Below are 27,873 nucleotides of genomic sequence, written 5' to 3'. Positions count from 1 at the left end.
CAGTAACAGGAGCGAAACTCAGAATAAAAATCCTTAAAGCAGTGAGTAGATCAGTCCAGTTAGTGAGTAGACCATCAGTTTGATTTTAGTAAAATTCAAGTGTATAAAAGTAATAGTAGATGATGAGAAGGTCTCTGAGAAGTAGATGGGGGTTGGATTGTGGTATTAGGAAAAAATAGGTATTTGGTTGAACACATGCCTGACATATTCATTCCATTCAACAAACATTTTTTACTACCATAGGTAGGCACCATATAAGGTGCAGTGAGTGAGTTAAGAATGGTTTCCTAGAGACTGTGTTCTGATAGAAAGATGAGACTTTACCCAAAACTTTCTAACACCAGGTAAAAGTGGAAAGTGCTGTTGTCAGAAGTATGTGGAGTAAATGCTGTGAGTTCATGCTGTGAGTTCGTCAGAAGATTACTTTTGGCAGTGGGAATAAGGGCTTTATAGTGAATTCTGCACTTGTGTGAATTTCATTTATGTTTATTCACAATGGAAATAACGTATATTTTCACTACAAATGTTATTTGAGGATTACAAATAAGTATTGGCCACAAACAAGACGAGCTTATTGTGGAGTAGATAAAATTTATATTGTTGCTGGAAAACCCTTGAAAGTTTTTTGCGAGGCTGTCAGCATCCATCTTTGTATCAATTAGTTTCATAATAGGATACTTTACAAATGGTATTCTTTATCCTGGAATTTGGGAGAGATAAAATGCCGATAGTGTAATGAGCATCAGCATAAATAAACAATATTGTGAATTCTGATAAACTGTACTTCACAGCTTGTTTATTGCACATTTAAAAATTCTATATGATAAATGGTAATAAGGATCACATAATCTATATTTATAATTTGCCTTGTATATATAATTTGTCTACTAGTTTAGGAATGCAAGTGTTTGTCACTCATATTTTTTTATGTATCACAGTATTAGACAACAGTGGTTTTATGCAGTAAGCCAAAGCAGCCTGTATTTTAAAATTTGTTTTTTTGCTTGCTTTTACAAAGAATGTTAAATTTTGTTCTGTATAGATGCAAATATTTTCTAAGCTATAGTTACTGAGTATACATAATAAATTTGAAAATAAAAAGTTTCTCTGGCATTTCTTTGAAAAATAAGTTCTTTATTTTTTTCCCCTCCCTTCAATTAGGTCAAAGTTGGAAATTGTAATACTCCTAAACCAAGCTTCTTTGATTTTGAAGGAAAGCAAAAATGGTAAGAAATTCTTGGAATCTAATGAGGTTGTTGGAAATGGTTTAGGTGTTTAGGAATTAGAAAGTAGTGAGCAGATTAAAGAATTATTTTTATATTAATCTCTCTGCTGTAGACTGTGCTAACAACAGGCAATTGGGAGAGAGATTAAAAGAATCCGCTTTTAGCTAAGTCTCCTAAAGGATTCTCATGCCATGATGTTGGTATACACATAGTTCATGACAGATATACATTCCTTATATACAGGTAGCTTCTTAGAGAGTGATGGTAAGAGCTATTGCTTGAGATTTTCCTATCCTGTCATACAGCCCCTAACGGATCACCTCTTCTGCCCTGTGTAGGAATCTTTGAATGGACAGGAAGATGGGAAGGGAGAAGAACAGGATAAGTGCCCATTTTTATTCTCCCCTGCCCCAATTTTATCTTCTTATCTCTAGCGCTCTTCTGTACCTTGCCCCACCCACACCACAGTAAAGTGCTTATAATAACCGGTTGGGAAGAAAGGGGGGAAAATAGATACTGAGTCCACTTGTTTCCTGAATCTATAAGATTTTTTTACTTCTAATTCAGAGGTTCCTCCTTATCATATGAGGTCTTATTTACTCTTACCTTGTCTAAGTGAAAAAAAGAGAAATTGCATACAATAGGGACCCTTAGTTATAGGAGGAAGAACTTTGGAAGTGTCAGCCCTGGAATTAAAAGTATAAAGGGTAGGGTTTAAAAAAAAATGAAATATGGTTGAAGAGAGAAGAGTGCTAAAAATGGATTCTAACTTTACATTCTAGGGCAGTGCTACTCAAAATGTGGTCCCTTGACAGTTTGCCTGTCTGCGAACTGTTTGTTACCCGGCTGTAAAGTCATGCAAAGCTTGAACTTGAATGTAAATCAGTTATGTCATTAGGCCCATGTTTAGTTCTGCTGACTTTGTTTGTGCAGGGCATTCTCAGTGAAGGAAGCAGTGCTTTGATTTCCGTTCTAGCAGAAGCTTTCTTTTTTTTTTTAATTTATTTTTTTATTTTTATGTTCTAGCAGAAGCTTTCTTTGCTGATGATAACAAATAGTTCTCTGACACTTTATTACTGTTGTGGCGAATACCTGATGCAACTTTTATTGTGAGTTTTTTGTTTTAATTTTTGAAATTTGATAACTTCAGCATTATTTTTTTCCCTTATGCTTGCCTGGTTTTTCATTGTTTTTAGCAATTTTGAGAAGTTTTGATTTTACAGCCACTATAATAATTCAGGCAAGAATCATCAATGGATGCTGAAACCATTAGATGAAAAACTACTGAGGAGCATTTACACAATCTGACCCTCAGTTTACTTTTTAATTACAAGGAAGACAACAGGAGATACTGCTTCTACGAAGTCCTTAATCTTATCTGTGATGATGGGGGGGACAAACTGATGTCATGTGCCCCTAATGTGATACATTGTGAAGGACATGTCACCTATATATTGCTTTTGCCAAAACCTGATTCTAATCATGATTATTCATTTTTGGCAAGAATACCATGTAGGTGAGGAAACAATCAGACAAACCCAAATTGAGAGAGATTTTATAAAACAACTGGTTTGGACTCTTAAAAAATATCAATATCGTGGAAGATAATTAAAAGGCTAAAGATAGACAAAACTCAGTGCTTTGTGTGAATCTTGATTGGCTCCTGGGTCTAGGAGAAGAAATCTATAAAGGACATTAGTGGGAAATCAGGGAAATCTGAAGGTAGTCTATGTTTATATAATATTAATGTTAAGTTTCCTGTTTGATATATGCTGATATACTTAGGGGTAGAGTGTTGGGATGTATACAGGTAACTCTCAGCAGGGTTAGGAAAAATAAATTTGGAAAACCTCAGAAAGATGTTATATTCATTGTGGGAGCAGGAAGGTAGTGAAAAAACTGTGGTACTGAATTGTGTTTTACAGTGAATCAGTGGATCTACTTCCTGGGTGGAAGTAGTAAGAATTGGCAGGGCAAGACCAAGAAGGAGCCTGTCTTGGCAGCTTACAGGAAAAAGAAGAAAAGGATGACTCAGAAGGGGCACAGGACTAAAATATTACTCTTGATATTTATACTGCAAGTGGTCCCTACCTTCTTACTCATTAAAATTCTTACCTCTGTCCTTACCACCCCTCACTTTTTGAAGTCCTTGCATCAGGATCCACTACCAGCAGCTTATAGCTGAGATAACAGCAAAAGGGGAAGGTGTATTTCTCACAGCTTAAATACGAAGTTCAAAACATTTTCCCAGGGAATATTGTTTTGTGTGATGATTATTCCCATGTTACCAAAATGCTGTATAAGGTGGAAACTACTTTTATTGGTCTGTAGATCATACATTCTCAATAGGGATGAAAGTTGGGTTTTGGGGAGTTATAAAATCTTGGATATTACAGTTATTTGTGGTCTTCTAAAATTCATTCGATATGCAGTATATCTGTGTTATAAAATTTCATGGGGGAGGGTGATTAGGAAAAAAAAATGTCTAAAAAGGCTCCTTAGGTGGTGGGGTGTAAGGTGTGTGTTGGTAGACACCATTGTGAATGCAAAAAGAGAGCTACTCATCTATGGCTTCTATCTATATCTCACATCCTTAAAATGAGTGTGCCAATTTTTTACTACTAAAAAGGAATGTGTCATTTGTGTTACTTCCATAGATAATGATAGATCATTTTGGATATTCTTTACTGTAGGGAAGCATGGAAAGCACTTGGTGATTCAAGCCCCAATCAAGCAATGCAGGAGTATATCGCAGTAGTTAAGAAATTAGATCCAGGTTGGAATCCTCAGGTAAGATTTGATGATTGTAAATAATACTTTCCAAAAACATATCATCTTCCTCTCAAGTAAAGGTTTAAAACCAAGCCTAAGCTAAGTAGCATTCTTTTTTTTTTTAAGATTTTATTTATTTGAGAGAGAAAGAGAGCATGAGTGGGGTGGGTGGAGGGGGGGGGGCTGAGGGAGAGGGAGAAGTAGACTCCCTGCTGAGCAGGGAGCTGAACACAGGGCTGGATTCCAGGACCCTGAGATCATGACCTGAGCTGAAAGCTGAGGTGATTGAGCCACCCAGGTGCCCCTTAAGTAACATTCTTAAACGTTTTATTTTTTAGATTATAGAGTTATTGTAATATTATATCTACCTCAAAGTACTATTTCTTGAATATTAACCAGTTACTGATACTGAGAACTTCTCTGAATTGTAGAGAATTTTTTAAAAAAGATTTTTAAAAATTTACTTATTTGAGAGAGAGAGCAAGTGAGCAGGGGGGAGGGGCAGAAGGAGAGGGAGAGAGAGAGTCCCCAGCAGACTCCACACTAATCACAGAGCCTGATGTGGGGCTCAGTCTCATGACCCTGAGAACATGACCTGGGCTGAAACCAAGAGTCGCTTAACTGACTAAGCCACCCAGGTGCCCTGGAATTGTAGAGAATTTTTAAAAGCATAATAATAATTTCAATTTTGTAAAAACTCAGTTCATTTCAGAATTTGAAAGAGTTTAATGTGAGATCATCATTATCTTGAGAAATGGCAGGTTTCTTTTAGATTTTTTTTTTTAATGAGCACTTCTGTGCAAGTACAAAATGCTTTTTGATGTGGATAAAATATGAATAAGATATGCTTTCTGCCATTACATAATTTAAAGTATATTAGTGAAGATAAAATACAGAAAATATAGTAGTAATGCAAGTGCTAGGGAATCCAGTGGAAAGAGAGATTACTTTGGACCTTGGAGGTATTGGGTATTGTTCACTTAAATGTACCCTCTTTTTCTGGTATACTTACTGGAGAACATCTAGAAAGACTTTAATAAAGGTGGGGGTTGGTAGTTTATTTCAAAAATTTTTTTGAAACGTGACAGGTGTTTTAGTGGGATAAAGGCATCAGTACCATGTTGAAAATGCAAATTGAGTATTACTTTTCATTAAAAATGTTTAGGCCAGGGCGCCTGGGTGGCTCAGTCGTTAAGCGTCTGCCTTCGGCTCGGGTCATGATCCCGGGGTCCTGGGATCGAGTCCCACATCGGGCTCCCTGCTTGGCGGGAAGCCTGCTTCTCCCTCTCCCACTCCCCCTGCTTGTGTTTCTGCTCTCGCTATCTCTCTCTCTGTCAAATAACTAAATAAAATCTTTAAAAAAAAAAAAAATGTTTAGGCCAAACATTTCAGTGATGAATGAATATAGCAACTTTCAGATTTTTTGGTAGTAATTATTTCATTGGTACACGTGTTCTACCAGTTTGAAGGAATTTTGTTCAATAATCATGGAATCTTAAAATTCAGAGTTGTAAGGTACCTTAAAGATTATATATTATGACGTACAAAAGTATATCTTAATTGTGAATACAAAGAGGGAGAGATAACCAGCTTAGGGTATCTTTAAAGATATAACTGCCTTTTTGAAGTCATTGGAACTTTTCCTGATGTTTTGATGTGCATGAATATTTTCAGAAATATTCCATTTTGTTAGTATCTTTTATGAAACATCAAGTTTGCATACAAATGTATATCATAGAGGTCCTAAGGACTTTGTAAATTAAGTGGTGAAAACAGGTGCCCCTCTGAGCTGAACTCAGCCTGAACACATATGCCACAGTGTTTAAAAAACAAAATAAAACTTGAGTTTGAATGCGTTTTGGTGAGTACTTTTCAGTCTCTGTGGTCTTAGTTCTTCCCTATTGATTTTACATGACTGTTTCTGTTGCCTGGCCCATGTAGGCGTTTGAGTTTATAAGTTCTGATAAATGACAGAATTTATTATTTCTTACCTTCAATACCTTAATTACTAAATAAAATTCTGCTAACTAGCACTCTTTTTTTTAAAGATTTATTTATTCTAGAGAGAGAACGTGCTCATGTGCAGGAGCAAGGGGGGGGCAGAGGGAGAGGATCTTCAAGCAGACTCCTTGCGGAGCCTGGAGGCCAACTTGGGGCTCGATCTCACAACCAACCCGTGAGATCATGACCTGAGCTAAGACCAAGAGTGGATGCTCAACTGACTGAGCCACCCAGACGCCCTTGTTAACTATAACTCTGAAAAATGGTTGCAGAGTCCATGTGGTTAGGTAGTTCTTCCTTATGGAAATTTAAATAAGCAGTAAGGATGCTTTTTAAAAATATGTAAATTTCACCTATTGAACATAAATTTGAGTCAACTAAGCAGAATCAAAGGCACTTTCAAATAAAGATCATACTTTCAGGGTCGTGAGATCAAGCCCCCTGTGGGGCTCCGTGCTGGGCGTGGAGCCTGCTTAAGATTCTCTCTCCCTCAGCTTCCCCCCACCCCGTCTCCTGCACATGCATTTGCTCTCTCTCTTTCTCTTAAAAGAAAAAAAATCGAAGATCATTCTTTAATACATTGTTCTCAAAATGTTGTGACATCTGTAATCTAGTCGTAAAGAGGAATTTTATGTTTTGTTTACATTTTTGTTTAATTTAAACATTCTGATCTGGTCCCCTTTGACTCAGCTTTTGTTCCCTTTCTTTCTGACTGGTATGAAGTAGTTCGTAACTGCAATCTCAAGACATTTGATGTTTCATTTATTGTCTTTTAGGTTAGAGAATCATTTTCTTTTGATACTAGTGTCTGAAACCAGTGAAATAATAACTCTCATTGCTGAATGTGTTAAGCTCTTTACATGTGTTGTCCTTTGAAATCCTCAAAAGAATCTTAAGATTTTTTTTTATTTTTAAGTAATCTCTACAGCCAATGTGGGGCTCAACTCATGACCCCAAAATCAAGAGTTGCATGCCCTACTGACTGTGCCAGCCAAGCGCCCCCACCAGAATCTTAATTAGATTAGAAACTATTATTGTCAGGGCACCTGGGTGACCCAGTTGTTACGTGTCTGCCTTCGGCTCAGGTCATGATCCCAGGGTCCTGGGATTGAGCCCCACATCAGGCATTGGGCTCTCTGCTCAGCGGGAAGCCTGCTTCTCCCTCTCCCACTCCCCCTGCTTGTGTTCCCTCTCTCGCTGTGTCTCTGCCAAATAAATAAATAAAATCTTAAAAAAAAAAAAAAACTATTACTGTCTGCATTTTAAAAATGAGGAAATTCAGGCATAGAGTGGTTTATATCTTGCCCAAGATTAGCCAGCTAATAAATGATGGTGCTGGGAAATGGACTTATCTGTATAGGAGTTCAGAGCCCCACTCTTAATCTCTCTGCTCTCTTTTCTACATCTAGCATTTTATATTTACACGTATTTACACACATATACATTTGTGTATATATAGAACATATGTATAGCATCCATCTAAACTTATGGGTGTGTATATGTATAAAAAATTCAAGTAAAGGTAGTTAACTGTTTTAATCAAAGCTCCATGGAGTATAAAGTGAAGTATAAAATGAATAATACCTTAAAATGTAAACCCTTGACTGTGTTTTCTGTTATGTTTCATCTTATCTCAAGAATATGCTGTTGAATATCTAATCAAGGTAAATCTTTTGCCTTATTTGGGTTTTTGCCAGGGGGAAGAGGGTAAGTTTTTATTTTGGTATAACTTATTTTTATTATTTTTGACAAATAGAAATTGTATGTATTTAAGATGTACAACATGATGTTTCTCTGTTTGATATATGTATATATTGTGAAATGATTCTCACAATCAGACTAATTAACATTTTCATACCTCTCATGGTTACCATTCTTTTGGTGCTGAGAACCCTTGATATCTACTCTCTTAGCAGATTTCAAATATACAATATATTATTATTTATTATATATAATTATTAAATATATATTATATTATTAACTAATGTATTAATAATTAATAATGGTACATTATTAACTAATATATACTTGATATAATTTTTTTTAAGTTTCAGAAATAGTGCAAGGAACTTCTGGATAGTCTTTATTTAGATACCCCAATTGTTTATGTTTACTTTAGCATTCTCCCTGTTTACACACACACTCAAATTTTTTCTGAACCATTTTACATAAGTTGCAGACATCATGTCCCTTAATCACTAAATACTTCATTATTTCTTAGAACAAGGACTTTCTCTATCATTATACCATCATTATAAAATTAGAACTTTTTTTGGTGTCAGGAGTTCTTTTGAAATTTCTTCTTTTTTTTTATTTAGACACTTTAGGCTCAGAGTTCCTGCAGGGCATTCTATACACACACACATCAATTGTATATATTTAAGGTATACACCATAATTAGATATATATATAGTAAAATGGTTACTATAGTCAAAATTAATTAATATACCTTCTTCTCATATAGTTATCTTTTTTTTTTGTGGTGAGATTACCTGATATTTACTCTCTTAGCGTATTTTCAGTATTCAACACAGCATTATTTATTGTAGTCATCATGCCTGTATATTATTTTTTATTTTTTATTTTTTTTTAAAGTAAGCTCCATGCCCAGTGTGGGGCTCAAACTTATGACCTGGAGATCAAGAGTCATGTGCTCTACCAACTGAGCCAGCCAGGCTCGCCTATCATGCCTGTATATTAGATCTCTAGATTTATTCATCTTACACAACTGCAGTTTTATACCCTTTGACCAGCATCTCCGTATCTCCCATTCCCCACCAGCCCCTAGTAATCACCTACTTTATTTGCTGCTGCTGTGAGTTTGACTTTTTAATTTCATTAAATTCTACATATAAGTGAGATCATATAATATTTGTTTTTGTCTGGTTTATTTCACTTAGCATAATGTCCTCCAGGTTCATCTATGTTGTCACAAATGGCAGGATTTGCTTCTTTCTCATGGCTGAATAATATTCCATTGTTTATATATATATATATATATGTACATATATATATATGTATATACACACACACCACATCTTTTTTTTTTTTTAAGATTTTATTTATTTGACAGAGAGAGACACAGCGAGAGAGGGAACACAAGTAGGGGGAGTGGGAGAGGGAGAAGCAGGCTTCCCGCCGAGCAGGGAGCCCAACACAGGGCTCGATCCCAGGACTCTGGGATCATGACCTGAGCCGAAGGCAGACGCTTAACGACTGAGCCACCCAGGTGCCCCTATACCACATCTTCTTTATCCATTCATCCATAGATAGTTTCCATATCTTGGTTATTGTGACTAATACTGCGGTGAACATGGGAGTGCAGATACCTCTTTAAGATCCTTATTTCCTTTAGATGTATACCCAGAACTGGATCATATGAGAGTTCTATTTTTAATTTTTTTTTAAAGATTTTATGTATTTATTTGAGAGAGAGAGAGTTCGTGCACGGGTGTATGCCCATGTGTGGGGGGAGGGGCAGAGAGAGAAAGGGAGAAGCAGACTCCCTGCTGAGCACAGAGCCTGATGCAGGGCTGGATCCCACGACCCTGAGATCATGACCTGAGCTGAATGTCACACGCTTAAGTGACTGAGCCCCCCAGGTGCCCCCTATTTTTAATTATTTTTTTTTTTAAAGATTTTATTTATTTATTTGACAGAGAGAGACACAGCGAGAGAGGGAACACAAGCAGGGGGAGCGGGAGAGGGAGAAGCAGGCCTCCCGCCGAGCAGGGAGCCCGATGCGGGGCTCGATCCCAGGACCCTGGGATCATGACCCGAGCCAAAGGCAGACGCTTAACGACTGAGCTACCCAGGCGCCCCTATTTTTAATTTTTTGAGGAACCTCCATGCTGTTTCCCATAATGGCTGTACCAATTTATATTCCAGTCAACAGTGAGCAGTAGTTCTTTTTTCTTAAAATCAGGAATTTTAACATTGATTCAGTATTGTTGAATCCATGATCCATATTCAAATTTATCATTTATTTTAAAAATCTCCTTCATAGTTGAAACATTCTGATCCATCATCCAATCCAGGATCATGCACTGTATTTATTTGTTGTCTCTTTAGTCTCCTGTAGTCTGGAACAGTTACTTAGCCTTTTTTTTTCTTTCTTGACTGTGATAGGTTTTTGTTGTTTTTTTTTAAAGATTTTATTTATTTATTTGAGAGAGAGAATGACATAGAGAGAGCATGAGAGGGGGGAGGGTCAGAGGGAGAAGCAGGCTCCCTGCTGAGCAGGGAGCCCGATGTGGGACTCGATCCGGGGATTCCAGGATCATGACCTGAGCCGAAGGCAGTGGCTTAACCAACTGAGCCACCCAGGCGCCCCATTGACTGTGATAGTTTTGAAGAATATAGGCCAGTTCTTTTGTAGAATGTCCCAGTTTGGGCTTGTCTGATGTTTCCTCATAATTAGATTCAGATTATACATTTTTAGGAGAAATACAACAGAAATGTGTCCTTCTCAGTGCATTATACCAGGAGATACATGATGTCTATTTGTCCCAGTGTTGGTTATGTTAACTTTGATCACTTGCTTAACATGGTGTTTACCAGATTTCTCTACTGTAAAATTCCTATTTTTCCCTTTGTAATTAGTAATTTGTGGGGAGATACTTTAAGACTATGTAAATATCCTTTTCCTCATCAGATTTCACCCACTAGTTTTAATATCCATTAATGATTTTCCAACTCCATCATTTCTTCTACATTTATTATTTGGCATTCTATAAAAATGGGCTTTCCCTTCTCCCCTGTTTATTTATTTATTCACTGTCAAGAACTATGAAAGATCTAGGATTGTACCCTACTTGCAAGCTAATAAGTTAGCCTGTTATTGTTTCATAGATGCTGGCAGAGGTACAAGACTCCTGGGTCTGAGCCAAAGGACTTTATTATTCATGGTATGGCAAAGTGCATGAGATTCATTTGATTTGCATTGGTTTCTCAAATCCCCCAAGTCCCACAGGGATAATGCAGGTGGGCCTAGATGGATTCCTGCATATGCAGTGGGTTGTGCTACAGCGAAGGAGCACTGAGCTTTGGGGATTCACCACTTTTATAGCAGGTGGAAGTAAGCCTGCTCTTTGTCAGGGGTGGGAAGACATTACCTCATCCCTGAGGGTTGCTTGCTGTACACACAACCCTGAGAAATGGCCCAGGTAAAGAGTAGTTAGAGCCTGGCATTACTGGAGGAGAATGTGTAGAGATGCTCAGGGCCCATGGCTGATTGCTTCTCCCAACATTCATGTATTTATATCTGTACTGTATATACTCATGGATTTCTGTTTTATTCAGTGGGTTACAATCCATTACTATCATTATTTATTTGGTCACTGGGAACTCCTTCAAGATGGCTCCTGTCTCCTTTTGATATGTCCCCATCAATCTTTGAGATGTTTCTTTTTGTCACAAAATGTTACAGGCTGTATTAGTTTCCTAGAATTGCCATAGTAAAGTACCACAGACTGGTACTTTGTAGTTTAAAACAACAGAAATTTATTCTCTCATAGTTTTGGAGGCTAGAGGTCCAAAAATCAAGTGTTAGCAGAGCCATGCTCTCTTTGAAGGCTGTAGGGAAGAATCCTCCCTTGCCTCTCCCAGCTTCTGGTGGCCCCCGTGGTTCTTTGACTTTTGTCAGTGTAACTCCAGTCTCTGCCTCTGTCTTTACATGGCCTTCTTCCCAGCATGTCTATATCCAAATCTACCTTTCCTTTTTCTTACATAGACACTAGTCTTGGGTTTGGGGCCCACCTCAGACCTCGTTTTATCTTTCCCCCACTCTGATTTATTGAGATATAATTGACATAGAATATCATGTAAATTTAAGATATAAAACGTGTTGGCAGATGTTGGGAAGATGGTGGCAGAGTACAAGGACCATAGGTACGCTTCCTCCCGGTAATACAACTAGATAACTATCAAATCATCCTAGATACCCCAGATCTAACCTGAAGACTGGCAGAACAAACTCCGCAACTAAAGGCAGAGAAGAGGGCACATCCAAGAAGATAGGAAGTACAGAGACTCTTTTTGGGAGAGAAACAGAATGTGGCTGCTGTAATGGGGAGGAAGCCATGGTTGTGGAGAGAGGCGAGATACAGACTAGCACACGGGGGAGCACATGGGGAAAATGAATCCCCAAAGCAACTGGCTTGGAAAGGGCTTCAAGAGGAGCTGAATTTCATGAACTTTAGCAACCAGCAGGGCTTAAAGCCTGGACTTTTAAAGGTCAGTGGCCTTGCTCAGGAGAGCCCACAGGCATTGAGGCTGCTATTGGAGAGAAGGAAGGACAAACAGCCTGCAGACATATAGTGTAGACACAATGATCTGAAGAGCGCCTGGGTCATACAGTGGGAAGGTTATTTGCTCATCTCCTAATGTATCCCAGAGAGGCAGAGTTCATGGAGAGATCCCTCCAGGAACAAGGGAACTGGCTTGTGCCATTTCCCTCCCCTACACCACAGCATGAGCACAGAGCCATCTGTGGGAACCAGTACAGTGCCAACACTTGCTACCTAACTTGCTTACACCATGTCCTGCCCCCTGTGCTCTGGTGGAGTCGTCCTTCCCGGTCAGACTTGTCTCAGTCCCAGCATGGCAGGGCCCCTCCCCTAGAAGACCAGCCCAAACCCCTGTCTGCACCATATCTCCGGACTGGGAGTTTTGCAGGGCCTTGGTTCTGGTGGCGGTTGTGACAGGTGTCATTTCACAAGCAGACCAGAGCACACCTACTTAATATTCACCGCATTCAGGCCAGGGACCAAACACTGCCCACAACAGGCAAAGAGAGCCTCTGTAGACAACTGGCCTGAAGGATAAAGTGCCCAGAACAGAACAGCAGAGCACATGCAGCACACTTTAAGTCACTCCCTGTAGCACTGGGTCCTGGGAAACACACTGGGGAACTATACTACAGGGCACTACAGGACCTCTTCTTCATAAGGCTGATCCATGGAACAGCAGACATAGCTGACTTTCTTTCTTTTTTTTAAAAAAGACACATTTATTCAGTATCATGATCAGACTATTACATTTAGCAATCAACAGCATGGGTGCAAAAAAAAAAAAAACCAAAACTACATTAAAACCCTTTGTCGGAATGCGTTACACTTTCCACAGAACAGAAACTAAAATAACTTGTTATACAATTAGTCACAAATACAGTCCTTGAGTTTTTTGCCCATACACATGAGTATTGTCTAAAACATGTCTTCTTTGTAGCAGCTAGGGCCTGCCACCACTGTGCTTGGCTGAGTTCACAAATCTGTTGTAACCTGTAGCTTCCCTGTCACTTCTCTGGCTCTCCTCTCCTGCTAAGCTTTGTTTTCTGGCAGTAATTAAAACCTTTGCCACTGCCGTAGCTACTGCTGCTGCTGGAACCACCATAGCCACCTTGGTTTCGTGGTTTGGCAAAGTACTGGCCTCTACCACCATGGGGGCCAGAGCTTCTGCCTCCAAAATTTCCTCCTTTCATGGGTCCAGAATTTGAGGGTTGATTGTTGTAATTGCCAAAATCATTATAGCTTCTGCCACCACCAAAGTTGCTTCCATCATTATGAAATCCACCATATCCACCACCACCTTGACTGCCACCAAAGCCACCTCGACCACTGAAGTTCCCTCCACAACCAAAGTTGTCATTCCCACCAAAACCACCTCCACGACCACCATCAAAGTTTCCAGAACCACTTCAACCTCTTTGGCTGGATGAAGCACTAGCCATCTCTTGCTTAGATAGGGCTTTCCTTACTTCACAGTTGTGGCCATTCACAGTATGGTATTTTTGAATGACAGTCTTGTCTACAGAGTCATGGTCATCAAATGTTACAAAAGCAAAACCTCTCTTTTTGCCACTGCCTCGGTCAGTCATGATCTCGATCACTTCAGTTTTCCCATACTGTTCAAAATAATCTCTTAGATGATGTTTTTCAGTGTCTTCTTTAATGCCACCAACAAAAATCTTTCTCACAGTTAAGTGGGCACCAGGTCTTTGAGAATCTTCTCTTGAGACAGCCCTCTTTGGTTCCACAACTCTTCCATCCACCTTGTGTGGTCTTGCATTCATGGCTGCATCCACCTCCTCCTCGTGTGGCCTTGCATTCATGGCTGCATCCACCTCCTCCACAGTGGCATACGTGACAAACCCAAAGCCTCTGGAGCGTTTGGTGTTTGGATCTCTCATTACCACACAGTCCGTAAGCATTCCCCATTGCTCAAAATGGCTCCTCATACTCTCATCGGTTGTTTCAAAGCTCAAACCTCCGATGAAGAGCTTCCGCAGCTGTTCAGGCTCTTTGGGAGACTCTGACTTAGACATGACAGCAGTGGGAGGGGAGACTTTAACGATGCTTACTCAGCGGTGTCCACGGGCAGAAAGCCATAGCTGACTCTCTTAACACACAGAGGCACAAAAACTTAGACAAGATGAGATGACAGAGGAATTTGTCCCAAATGAAAGAACAGGACAAGACCATGGCCAGAGATCTAAGTGAAACCGATAAAAGTAACATCCCTGATAGACAATTTAAAATCATGATCATAAAGATATTCATTGAACTTGAGAAAAGAGTGGAAGACATGAGTGAGACCCTTAACACAGAGATAAGGAATAACATAGAGATAGAAGTTTGAATAAATGAAAGGAGCAACATGCTTGATGGAATGAACAGCAGCCTGTAAGGAATAGAGGAATGAATTAATGACCTTAGAAGACAGAGTAATGGAAAGTAATCAAGTCGTACAAAAGAGAGAAAAGAGAATTATGCAGAAGGAGAATAGACTTAGGGAACTCAGTGACTCCATCAAACATAATAACATTCCTATTACAGGGATCTCAGAAGAAGAGAGAGAAAAGGGGGTAGAAAATTTATGTGAAGAAATAGCAGCTAAAAACTTCCCTAATCTGGGGAAAGAAACAGATATCCAGATCCAGGAGGCACATAGAACCTCCAACAAAATCAACAAAAGCAGATCCACACCAAGACATACTATAATTAAGATGGCAAAATGTAGTGATAAAGAAAAAAATTTAAAAGCAGTGAGACAAAAGAAGACAGTTATATATAAGGGAAACCACATTAGGCTAACGGGACTTTTAAATTCAATTTTTATTTACTTATTTATTTGACAGAAGCGTGAACGCACAAGCAGGGAGAGGGAGAGGGAGAAGCAGGCTCCCCGTAGAGCAGAGAGACTGATGTAGAGCTCCATCCCAGGACTCTGGGATCATGATCTGAGCCGAAGGCAGATGCTTAACCAGCTGAGCCACCCAGGTGGAGCCACCCCTGTTAGAGGACTTTTAAAGCAGAAACCTTGCAAGCCAGAAGGGAGTGGCATGATACATTCAAAGTGTATATAGGAAAAATCTGCAGCTAAGGATACTCTATCCAGGAAGGCTATCATTCATAATAGAAGGAGAGATAAAGGGTTTCCCAGACAAAAACTAAAGGAGTTCATGGCCACTAAATCAGCCCTGCAAGAAATATTAAAGGGGACTCAGAGGAAAGGAAAGACCAAAAGTGACAGTATGAAAGTAGGAAGCATAAAAGCAATAAAAATAAATGTTTCTATATAAAAGCAGTCAAGGAAATCACAAAAATATGACATCATATACCTAAAATGTGGGGAGGAGAGGACTAAAGAATGGGTTCAAACTTAAATGACCATCAACTTAATATATAGACTGTTATATACAGAAGATATATACAAACTTAGTGGAAACCACAAATCAAAAACCACTAATAGGTATGCAAAGAACAAAGAGAGTGAAAGTCAAATATATCACTAAAGAAAACCAGCAAACCGTGAAAGAGAGAAGAAAGGATCAGAGAAAAACTTCAGAAACAACCACAAAACAAGTAACAAAATGGCAATAAATACATATTTATCGATAACTACTTTGAATGTAAAAGGACAAAATACCGCAATCAAAAGACATAGGTGACAGAGTGGATAAAAAACAGAACCCATCTATATGCTGCCTACAAGAGACTCATTTCATACACTGCAGATTGAAAGTGAGGGGATGGAGAAACATTTTCCATTCAAATAGATATTAAAGCTAGAGTAACAATACTTACAACACACAAAATAAACTTTAAAACAAAGTCTGTAAAAAAAGAAAAAGAAGGACACTATATAATAGTAAAGGAGACAATCCAACAAGAAGATATAACAATTATATGTGCACCCAACATGGGAACACCCAAATGCATAAAACAGTTAATAACAAACATAAAGGAACTAATTGATAGTAATACAATGATAGTAGGGGACTTTAATACCGCACTTACATCAAAGGACAGGTCATCCAAACAGGAAATCAGTAAGAAAACAGTGGCTTTGATTGATGCACTGAACCAGATGGATTTAACAGATATATTCAGAACATTCCATGCTAAATCAGCAGAGTACACATTCTTTTCAAGTGCATATAGAACATTCTCTAGAATAGATAACCTATTAGGCCACCAAACAAGTCTCAAAAAATTCAAAAAGATTGAAGTCGTATGATGCATCTTTTCTGACCACAATGCTATGAAATTAGAAATCAACCACAAGAAAAAAACTAGAAAGACCATAAATACATGGAAGTTAAATAACATGTTCCTAAACAATGGATCAATCAAGAAAATCAAAGGAAATATCAAAAAGTACTAGGAAACAAATGAAAATGAAAACACAACAATCCAAAACTTTTGGGATGCACCAAAGTAGATCCAAGAGGGAAGTTTATAGCAATACAGGCCTACCTCAAGAAGCAAGATAAAGCTTAAATAAATAGCCTAATCTTACACCAAAAGGAGCTAGGAAAAGCAACAAAGCCCAAAATACTGAAGGAAGTCCTTCTGCTGAAGGAAGGAAATAATAAAGATTAGAGCAGAAATAAGTGATACAGGAACTAAACAGATAAATGAAACCAGGAGCTGGTTCTTTGAAAAGATAAAACTCCTAAACCTCTAGCCAGACTCATCAAAAAACAAAGAAATACATAAAATTACAAATGGAAGAGGAGAAACAACAACCAACACCACAGAAATACAGTTGTAGGAGAATATTATGAAAAACTATATGCCAACAAATTGGACAACTTAGAGGGAATGGATAAATTCCTAGAAACATAACCTACCAAAACTGAAGCAGGAAGAAATGGAAAATTTGAGTAGATCAATTACCAGCAAGGAGATTGAATCAATATGCAAAAAAACTCCCAATGAACAGAAGTCAGGACCAGATGACTTCATGGGCAAATTCTATCAAACATTTATTTATTTATTTATTTATTTATTTATTTATTTATTTATTTATTTAAATATTTTATTTACTTGAGAGAGAGTGCACACGCATGAGCAGGGGAGAGGGGCAGAGGGAGAAGCAGGCTCTCCTCTGAGCAGGGAGCCCAACATGGGCCTTGATCCCAGAAGCCTGGGATCATGACCTGAGCTGAAGGCAGACACTTAATTGACTGAGCCACCCAGGTGCCCTTCTATCAAACATTTAAAGAGGGATTACTATGTATTTTTCTCAAACTATTCAAAAGAATAGAAGAAGGAAGTTCCAAATTCTGTGAGGCCAGCATTACCCTAATACCAAAACCTGATAAAGACACACAAAAAAAGAATTACAAGCCAGTATTTTTGATGAATATAGATGCAAAAATCCTCAAGAAAATACTAGCAAAAAAGAGAATCCAACAATACATTTAAATCATTCACCATGATCAAGTGGGATTTCTTTCCAGTATGCAAGGGTGGTTCCATATTTGCATATCAGTCAACATGATACATCACATCAGTAAGAGAAAGGGTAAAAACCCTGTGATCATTTCGGGAGATACAGAAAAAGCATTTGACAAAGTACATGATAAAAGCCCTCAACAACGGTTTAGAGGGTATATACCTCAACATTATTAAGGCTGTATTTGAAAAACCCACAGTGAATATCCTACATAATGGGGAAAAACTGAGAGCTTTTCTCCTAAGAGCAGGAACAAGACAAGGACGTCCACTCTCACCACTTTTATTCAACATAGTACTGAAAGTCCTAGCCATAGGAATTAGGCAACAAAAAGAAATAAAAGGCATCCAAATTGGTAAGGAAGAAGCAAAACTTACATTATTTGCAGATCATACGATACTCTATATCGAAAACCCTAAAGACTCCACAAAAAAACTTGAACCGAGAACTAAAAAATTAAATCAGTAAAGTCACAGGATACAAAAATCAATGTGCAAAAACCTGTTGCATTTCTGTACACTAATAGCAAAGCATCAGAAAGAGAAATTAGGAAAACAGTCTCATTTACAATTGCCCCCAAAATAAGATATCTAGGAATAAACCTAACCAAAGAGGTGAAAGACCTGTACTCTGAAAACTATAAAACACTGGTGAAAGAAATTGAAGACACTAGGAAATGTATAGACACTCCATGCTAATGGATTGGAAGAATAAATATTGTTAAAATGTCTATACATTTATACCCAAAGCAATCTATACATTTAATGCAGTCCCCATCAAAATACCAACAGCATTTTTTGCAGAACTAGAACAAAAAAATCCTACAATTTATGTGGAATCACAAAAGACCCCAAATTGCCAAAGCAGTTTTGAAAATGAAAGGCAAAGCTGGAGGTATTACAATTCCAGATTTCAAGTTACATTACAAAGCTATAGTAATCAAAACAGTATGGTACCAGCATAAAAATAGACACATCAATGGGAACAGAATAAAAACCCCAGAAATCCACAATTATATGATCAATTAATCTTTGACAAAGCAGGAAAGAATATCCAATGGGAAAAAGACAGTCACTTCAATAAATTGGGAAAACTGGACAGCTACATGCAAAAGAATGAAACTGAATCATTTTCTTGCACCATACCCAAAAAATAAATTCAGAATGGATTAAAGACCTAAATGTGAGACTTGAAACCATAAAAATACTACAAGAGAACATAGGCAGTAAATTCTCTGACATTGAGAGCAGCAGCATTTTTTTAGATACGTCTCCTGAGGAAAAGGAAATAAAAGCAAAAATAAACTATTGGGATTATATCAAAATAAAAAGCTTCTACAGAGTGAAGGTAACAACAAAACTAAAAAGCTACAGAATGAGAGAAGATATTTGCAAATGACATCCTATAAATTGTTAGTATCCAAAATACATGAAGAACTTATACAACTCAACACCCAAAAAACAACCTAATTAAAAAATGGGCAGAAGAAATGAACAGACATTTTCTCCAAAGAAGGCATCGAGATGTCCAACAGACACATGAAAAGATGCTCAACATAACTAATCAGGGAGGTGCAAATCAGAACTACCGTACCTCATGTGTCAGAATGGCTAAAGTAAAAAAAAACAGAAGGAACAACAAGTATTAGCAAGAATGTGGAGAAAAAGGAACCCTCTTGTACTCTTGGTGGGAATTCAAACTTTGTAGCCACTGTGGAAAACGGTATGGAGGTTCCTCAAAAAATTAATAATAGAACTACCCTCTAATCCAGTAATTACACTACTGGGTATTTACCCAAAAAATACAAAAACAGTGATTCAGGATACATGCACCCCTGTATTAATAGCAACATTATTTATAATAGCCAAGATATGGAAGCAGCCCAAGTGTCCATCAATAGATGAATAGATAAAGAAGATATGTATACACAACGGAATATTATTCAACCATAAAAAGAATGAAATCTCACCATTTGCAATGACATGAATGGAGCTATAGAGTATAATGCTAGTGAAATAAGTCAGAGAAAGACAAATACCATATGATTTCACTTGTGGAATTTAAGAAACAAGATAAATGAGCAAAGGAATAAAAAAGTGAGAGACAAACCAAGACAAACTATAAACTAATGGTTATCAGAAGGAAGGAGGATGGAGGGATGGGTGAAATAGATGATGGGGATTAAGGAGTGCACTTGTCATAATGAGCACTGGGCGATGTATGGAATCGTTGAATCACTATATTGTATACCTGAAACTAATATAATACTGTATGTTAACTACATTGAAATTTTTTTAAAAATGTAAATTTTTTTTTTTTTAAAGATTTTATTTATTTGACAGAGAGAGACACAGCGAGAGAGGGAACCCGAGCAGGGGGAGTGGGAGAGGGAGAAGCAGGCTTCCCACAGAGAGGGGAGCCCGATGCGGGGCTCGATCCCAGGACTCTGGGATCATGACCTGAGCCAAAGGCAGACACTTAACGACTGAGCCACCCAGGTGCCCCCCAAAATGTAAAATGTGTTAATTTGATTTGATACACTTGTATTTTGAAAATGATTACCACCATAGCTAACACCTTCATCACATCACATAATTACTGTTTCTTTTTGTGGTGAAAACAGTAAGATCTACTCTCTTAGCAACCTTCAAGTATATAATGTGATATTATTATCTTTTCTTATTAGAGAGAGAAGGGCAGAGGGAGAGGGAGAGAGAGAATCTCAAGTAGGCTCCACACCCAGTGCAGAGCCTGACAAGGGGCTTGATCCCACAACCCTGAGATCATGACCTGAGCTGAAATCAAAAGTTGGACACTTAACTGACTTGAGCTACTCAGGCACCCCAGTATGATATTAACTATGATCACCATGCTGTACATTAGATTCCCAAACTTATTTGTCTTTTAACTGAAGGTTTGTACCCTTTGACCAACATTTTCCCATCCGCCCCTCGACCCCCAAGTTCCTGGTAAACCCCATTCTACTCTGCTTCTGTGAGTTTGGCTTTCTTTGATTTCACATATAAGTGATATTTGTCTTCTTTCTCTGACTTTTTTTACTTAGCATAATGCTCTCAAGGTCCATTCATGTTGTTGCAAATGGCAGAATTTCCTTTCTCATCGCGGAATAATATTCCATTTTGTACGTATATCACATCTTTTTTATCTATTCATCTGTTGACAGACACTTAGGTTGTTTCCATATCTTGGTTATTGTGAATAATTCTTCAATGAACATGGGAGTGCAGATATCTCTTCAAGATCCTGTTTTCATTTTTTTTTTAAGATTTTTTTTTTATTATTTATTTGACAGAGAGAGAGAGCAGGAACACAAGCTGGGGGAGTGGGAGAGGGAGAAGCAGGCTTCCCGTGGAGCAGGGAGCCCGATGCGGGGCTCCATCTCAGGACCCTGAGATCATGACCTGAGCCGAAGGCAAACGCTTAACGACTGAGCCACCCAGGCGCCCCCTGTTTTCATTTTCTTTGGATGTAAAACTAGATGTGGGATCGCTGGATCATATGGGAGTTCTATTTTTAGTTTTTGAGGAACCTTTAAACTCTTTTCCACAGTGACCAGTTTACATTCCCACCAACACTACTGGGTATTTGAAAAGATGGTTCCCTTTTTTCCACATTCTTGCCAATGCTTGCTATCTGTCTTTTAGATAACTATTCTAACAGGTGTGAGAGGATACCTCATTGTGGTTGTGATTTGCATTCCCCTGATGATTAGTGATGTCAAGAACCTTTTTGTATACTTGTTGGCTATTTGTAAGTCTTCTCTGGAAAAATGTCTATTTAGTTTTGCTGCCCATTTTTAAATTGGCTTGTTTGGGGGTTTTGCTATTGAGTTGTGTGAATTCTGTATATATTTTAGATATCAACCCTTTGTCAGAAATATGATCTGCCAATAATTTTTCTCCTGTCCTGTAGGTTGCCTTTTCATTTTGAGCTGTTTTTGCTGTGTGTAAACTTTTTAGTTTAATGTAGTTCCACATTAATTTTTGCTTTTGTTGCTTGTGCTTTTGGTGTCAAATCCAAAAAAATCATGGCCAGGACCAATGTCAAGGAGCTTTTATCCTATGGTTTCTTCTAGGAGTTCTACAGTTTCCTTTTTTTTTTTTTTTTTTAAGATTTTATCTATTTATTTGCCAGAGAGAGAGAGAGTGTGCGCATGTGCACAAGCAGGGGGAGCTGTAGGTAGAGGGAGAAGCAGGCTCCGCTCTGAGCAAGGAGCCTGATGCGGAATTCAATCCCATCCATATATTTGTGTATTGTCCAAGAGGATAAATTGCATAGGTGGGAGAACTCTTGGGTATCCAAAGAGTTTTACAGTTTCAGGTCTTATGCTTAAATCCTTACTCCATTCCAAGTTAATTTTTGTTACTAGTGTAAGTTAAGATAGGGGTCCAATTTCATTCTTTTGCATGTGGTTATCCAGTTTCCTCAGCACCATTTGTTGAAGAGACTATTCTTTCTCCATTGAGGGCTCTCTTGTTAAATGTTAGTTGACCATCTGGCTCATTGTAACTTGATTATATCTGCAAAAACCGTATTTCCAAATAAGTTCTCATTCTTAGGGACCTGGGGTTAGGACTTGGACTGTCTTTTGGGGGGACACAATTTAACCCACTACACAGGCTCATCTTTTTTTTTTTTTTTTTTTCTTTAAAGTAAGCTGTATGTCCAAATGGGGCTCAAACTCATGACCCTGAGATCAAGAGTCACATGCTCGGGGTGCCTGGGTGGCTCAGTCAGTTAGGCATCTGCCTTTGGCTCGGGGTCCTGGGATCGAGCCCCTCATCAGGCTCCCTGCTCAGCAGGGAGTCTGCTTCTCCCTCTTCCTCTGCTCCTCCCTGGCTCATGCTCACTCTCTCTCTCTCTGATAAATAAAATCTTAAAAAAAAAAAAAAAAAAAAACTGCAAGGAGGACTGAATGGGCATATGGCAATGAGGGGGGGTGCAGAGAAACAGGAAAAAGTAGAGTGGGGGCACATGGAATAGTCTATTATAATGGTTATGGGTTTCACTCTGAATAAGGGGAATAGACTCATTGATTAAAACTTATGAAAAAAATTAGGTCTTTTTCCTGTATTGTCCAGAAAATAATGTATACATATTTTTGTTTAAATTCAATTAGGCAACATATACTACATCATTAGTCTCAGATGTAGTGTTCAACAATTTATCAGTTCCATATCATACCCAGTGCTCATCACATCACATGCCCTCTTTAATGCCCATCACCCAATTATCCCATCCCCCCCACCTCCCAAAATAATATATATTTTTAAAGATTTATTTTATTTTTTTTAAAGATTTTATTTATTTGACAGAGACAGCGAGAGAGGGAACACAAGCAGGGGGTGTGGAAGAGGGAGAAGCAGGCTTCCCGCTGAGCAGGGAGCCCGACGTGGGACTCAATCCCAGGACCCTGGGATCATGACCTGAGCTGAAGGCAGATGCTTAACGACTGAGCCACCCAGGAGCCTCTGTTTGTTTATTTTAGAGAGAGAGCACACACACATGAGTTGGGGGGGAGAGGGAGAGAGAGAGAATCTCAAGCAGACTCCCCGATGAGTGTGGAGCCCCACTGGGACTGAATCCGAGGATCCTGAGGTCATGACCTGAGCCTAAATCAAGAACTGGGCGCTTAACCAACTGAGCCACCAAGGCTCAATATTTGAATGAAAGTAATATAGGCATATGGAAATAAAAATTCGAACAGTATGGAAGACTCTAAAATGAAACTATATAAAGTTCTTTGCCCACATGTCATATACTCGTTCAGTTATATTTCCCAGAAGTATCTATCCGCTTGTGACTGTGTAATTATGTATGACTGCCTTCATAACACTAAATCCTAAATTCTTTCTTTTAAAAAAGTGGTCTTTATAAGTTGAACATTTATTTGTCTGACATACAGATGAAGGTTAATCTGGATGGTTGCTGCAGTTCTATTTCTGTTTGCCCTCTACCTCCACGTCTACTTTAGCAAAACCTCTTGTGGCCACCAGAGGGAGCAAAGTTCATTATAAATAAGATGGCGATTTCACTCTTAGAAATTTCTAAGGTTTTCAGTATGTTTCAGTGGTATTGTTAATACCTTGGTTCTTACTGACCATCTAGTCTCTTGCCTTTTTTTTTCTTTTTTTGAATCCTTAGATTTTTGAAACTTTTATGTTTACTTGGGATCTTACTAATAACCGTATTTCTCTTCACTTTACTAGTCTGATGACTTTTGGACTAGCATCTGTTATGTTATATTTGTGTATTGTCCAAGAGGATAAATTGCATAGGTGGGAGAACTGACACTCTCTTTTGTTTTGATAGGCAAATAAGTGGTTATCTAGCTGTCCAGTAATCATCTAGGCTTTTGTAAAACTTGCTTCTATTCATCTGTGGTTTTTATAGCATTGTCCTACTTCTCAATTCATTGAACATTAGAGTACATAAATTCATATGTGTAAGTATACTTACCTGTATGTAAGGGTACTCATAATTTTTGAAATTTATATTTAAAAAAATTACTGAGCAGATATGTTTATTTTTGCCAAAAATTTATCTTCTTTTGTCTTGTTTCAGATTTAATTTTTGTTGACTATCAGTTTTTGGTATTGAATTGGATTTCCTTTCTTTAGCTGCCTTATGCTAGATAATCATGCTTTAAGCTACCGTTTCTCATATATTGAAACTCTCATCTTAGAACCTCATCTAACCTTTATACTTGATAGTACTACATCAAAGCCTGGGACCGTATTCGGTTCATCTTTATATCCTGGCCATACTGCCTACAGGGTGATGCCATAGAAGGAACCTAGTAAATAGTTTTTAGATTATTTTAATCTCCTTCTCAAATAACACTAATCTCTTTACATTTGTCTTAGGATATATTTCTAACCCTTTTCTGGCTCATCTCTCATTTCTTCAATACTCAGTATTGGGGGATTGCTTTATTTATTTACTTATTTTTATTTATTTTTTAAAAGATTTTATTTGAGAGAGAGGGAGAGAGTGCACATGAGTTGGGGGAGAGGGAGAAGCAGGCTCCCCACTGAGCAGGGAGCCCAACACTGGGCTTGATCCCAGGACCCTGAGATTATGACCTGAGTGAAGGCAGACGCTTAACCCACTGAGCCACCCAGGTGGCCTGGGGGATTACTTTATTCAATTCAGCAGCATTTATAGAGCATGAGATATGCATATTGTTATTTTAACTCCTGAAAAAAAAAACTACCTGGAAATAAATAGAAAACTCAAAGTTTATGGTTAAGGACTAATAATGTTCCTGAAGAGATTAAAATATGCACACACAGGGTAAGTGAATTTTTTTAAGGATTTTATTCATTTATTTGAGAGAGGGAGAGCACATGAGCGTGGGGAGGAGCAGAGGGAGAGGGAGAAGCAGACTCCCCACTGAGTAGGGAGCCTGATTCGGGGCTGGGATTGTGACCTGAGCCGAAGGCATACACCTAACTAACTGAGCCACCCTGGTACCCCAGGGAACGTGAATTTTGAATTAAGGTGTGAATGTGGTAAAGGCCACTTTTGAGTTGATAGGAATATCATAAAGCACAAAGTCTGCATGATTAAATATTGTTTTGCCCAAGGATTCAGCTTATGTTGATGTTTCTCCCTACTGTTCTTGCAGTTTTTAACTATAACCTATGTTGATTATAAATTTATTTTTTAGCCCTAATCGTTTCTGTGATCCTGATTAGAGCTTTTTAGACACAGGTCATAAAAAAGAAAAGAAAAGGGGCGCCTGGGTGGCTCAGTCGTTAAGCGTCTGCCTTTGGCTCAGGTCGTGATCCCAGGGTCCTGGGATCAAGCCCCGCCTCGGGCTCCCTTCTCGGCGGGAGGCCTGCTTCTCCCTCTCCCACTCCCCCCTGCTTGTGTTCCCTCTCTCGCTGTGTCTCTCTGTCAAATAAATAAATAAAATCTTAAAAAAAAAAAAAAAAAAAAAACGCCTACAGAGACAATGCCATTAACATAGAAGAATGAAGTGGGTTGGGATTTATACATAGTTGTGGGATTGTGGTTTACAGAGGTGTGCAGACCTTATTTAAACAGGGGAATTAGACCTTAGCTCCATCCAGTTTTTGCTGTGAGTGCCAGAAGGGGTGTGAAATCTACGTTTTTATGTGACATCTCTTGATTTTTAAATAAGGCTTTAAAAAAAGTAAGCACAATGTGAACCAAATCAAACACATCTACAGGCCACATTTCCAATTGAGGGGCTCTACCTTTCTTACTTTATTTTAATTTCACATGTTGAAATTCTTGCTGAGCATTTCTACTTTAGTGTTGCAGTAGGGCTTCAAACTCAGTGAATCCAAGGTAGAACTCATTAACTAGCCCCTCACCTGCCTTCAACTGTTTTCTTCTGTTTTCTTGCCTATCTTACTTAATTAATGGTATTGCCATATACCTAGTTAATTCATGTGAAAAACCTAGGAGTAACCCTGCATCTTTCCTTACTACTTCTTAGTGGCCCATTATCAAGTCTCACTAATTTTACCTTCTAAGTAGTTGTAAATAATTCACATCTAGCATTCTCTGTCCTAGTTTATGCTCATCCTTTAAGACTAAGTTCAGTGTATTTTCACCTCTAGGAATCTTTTCCTCATTCCTTGAACCTTACTGAGATAGGCAAAGTCCCTGTTCTCTGTGGCCCACACTTTCATTGTACTTAGCTCTTTGCATTTAAATTTTCTTTCTCTTCTATGGTACTGTAAATTTACCCAAAATTAAGATTATATTTTACTTATATTTATATTCCCTGTACCAGGACAGTATCTGAAACAGAAGAGGATCAGTAGATGTTGAGCTGAAATGATCTGACAGTTGTGTCCCGTGTGGTGCCGGGGAAGGGTTGTTTTTGCTTCATAAAGCTTTCCTGGTTATAATAGTGCCAAGTTAGTAGGAAACCGAGTTAAGGCCTTGTATACATTGAATTCTGAATGCAGTGTCTTTATTCCTCTTTTGTACGGCTTATGTCCATATTTTCTCAGATATGTTATATATGGATTAATTGGGTTAGATTTTAATGGGGTTAAGTACTGTATTCTTTATGCAGGAACATGAAAGTTAATGCTTAATTAACTGCACATGGAGTTTTGGGTGAGCCAGAGAGGAGGAGAAACCTTAGGAGGTTGACATATATTTGAAATAGGCATTTATCTAGGATATGCCTGTTTTTATAAAGAGCGTTATGTAGTGCAGGAGAATCTTGCTTCAAAAATAAGGCAGGACGGACATCTGGGAGGCTCAGTCAGTTAAGCGTTTGTTGGCCTTCGGCTCAGGTCATAATCCCAGGGTCCTGGGCTCCTTGCTCAGCTGGGAGCCTGCTTCTCCTTCTGCCTGCCACTCTCTCAGCTTGTGCGTTCTCTCTGTCTCTCTCTCTCTGACAAATAAATAAATAAAATCTTAAAAAAAGGGGGGGGCAGAAAAATCCAAAATTCCTTGGCTGGGCTATATTGTGATTTAGAGAAATTGAATTGTCTTTTAACTCAGTGGACTGTAGAGGGCAGTGTTTGACAGTTTAAAGTTACAGTGATTTCCTGTGACGGTAAATACACTGACATTGTGCTTATTTTGTGTTTTTCTCTTATAGAAACACATTACATTAACTGTAGGGTTAGAAATTTAAAAAATTTTTAGCTGTATTTAATATATCAAAATGTAATGTTTTCATGAAAAGTAAAGATATAGTTTCAACAAAGAACATCTTATCTTTACATCCAAAAATGTTGTAGCCTTGGAATAAGAGATGAGAACTAAAAATGAGAAAAGATTTTGTTGTTCTGTTTAATTCATATAAGAAAAATAAACAATATAAATTTCATTTTGTAATCTAAATTTATTAGAAAATTAGTATGTTGTGTAACTAAAATTTTCTTTTATAGAAGAATTCTTAAGACTTTCCTCTTGTGCAATTGAATAGGGTATATTTGTGAGTAAAACAGTTACACATTTGAGTAGACTAATTCAATTATGATATTAAAGACTTAGAAGAAATAGTCTAGGAATAGTTCCTTTTGGAGAGAGTTATTATTTCACATTTATTTTAATTAAAAAGCAACTTATGTGTACTAATTAGGAATTAGTAATTGAAACTGCACTTTTTCTA

At 38.1% G+C, this 27,873-nt stretch overlaps 1 protein-coding gene and 1 pseudogene across 1 annotated transcript in view; one reads left to right on the top strand and one right to left on the bottom strand.

The window, feature by feature from the left end:
• The window catches only part of ACBD6 (acyl-CoA binding domain containing 6), a 218,702-nt gene that overhangs the window by 6,409 nt on the left and 184,420 nt on the right, over nt 1-27,873 (top strand). The window contains 2 exon segments of the mRNA XM_064594185.1: nt 1,162-1,226; nt 3,920-4,016. Of these exon segments, the coding sequence (XP_064450255.1) occupies nt 1,162-1,226; nt 3,920-4,016 (162 nt within the window).
• Nucleotides 13,001-14,359, bottom strand: LOC123845690 (heterogeneous nuclear ribonucleoprotein A1-like; annotated as a pseudogene).

This window comes from Mirounga angustirostris, unplaced genomic scaffold (genome assembly GCF_029215605.1).
Source record: "Mirounga angustirostris isolate CCGP_5_RB_7025 unplaced genomic scaffold, mMirAng1.0.hap1 SCAF_6, whole genome shotgun sequence".
Classification (NCBI taxonomy): Eukaryota; Metazoa; Chordata; class Mammalia; order Carnivora; family Phocidae; genus Mirounga; species Mirounga angustirostris.
Note: the sequence above shows the minus strand (reverse complement) of the source record. Positions and strands in the feature narration are given on the sequence as shown.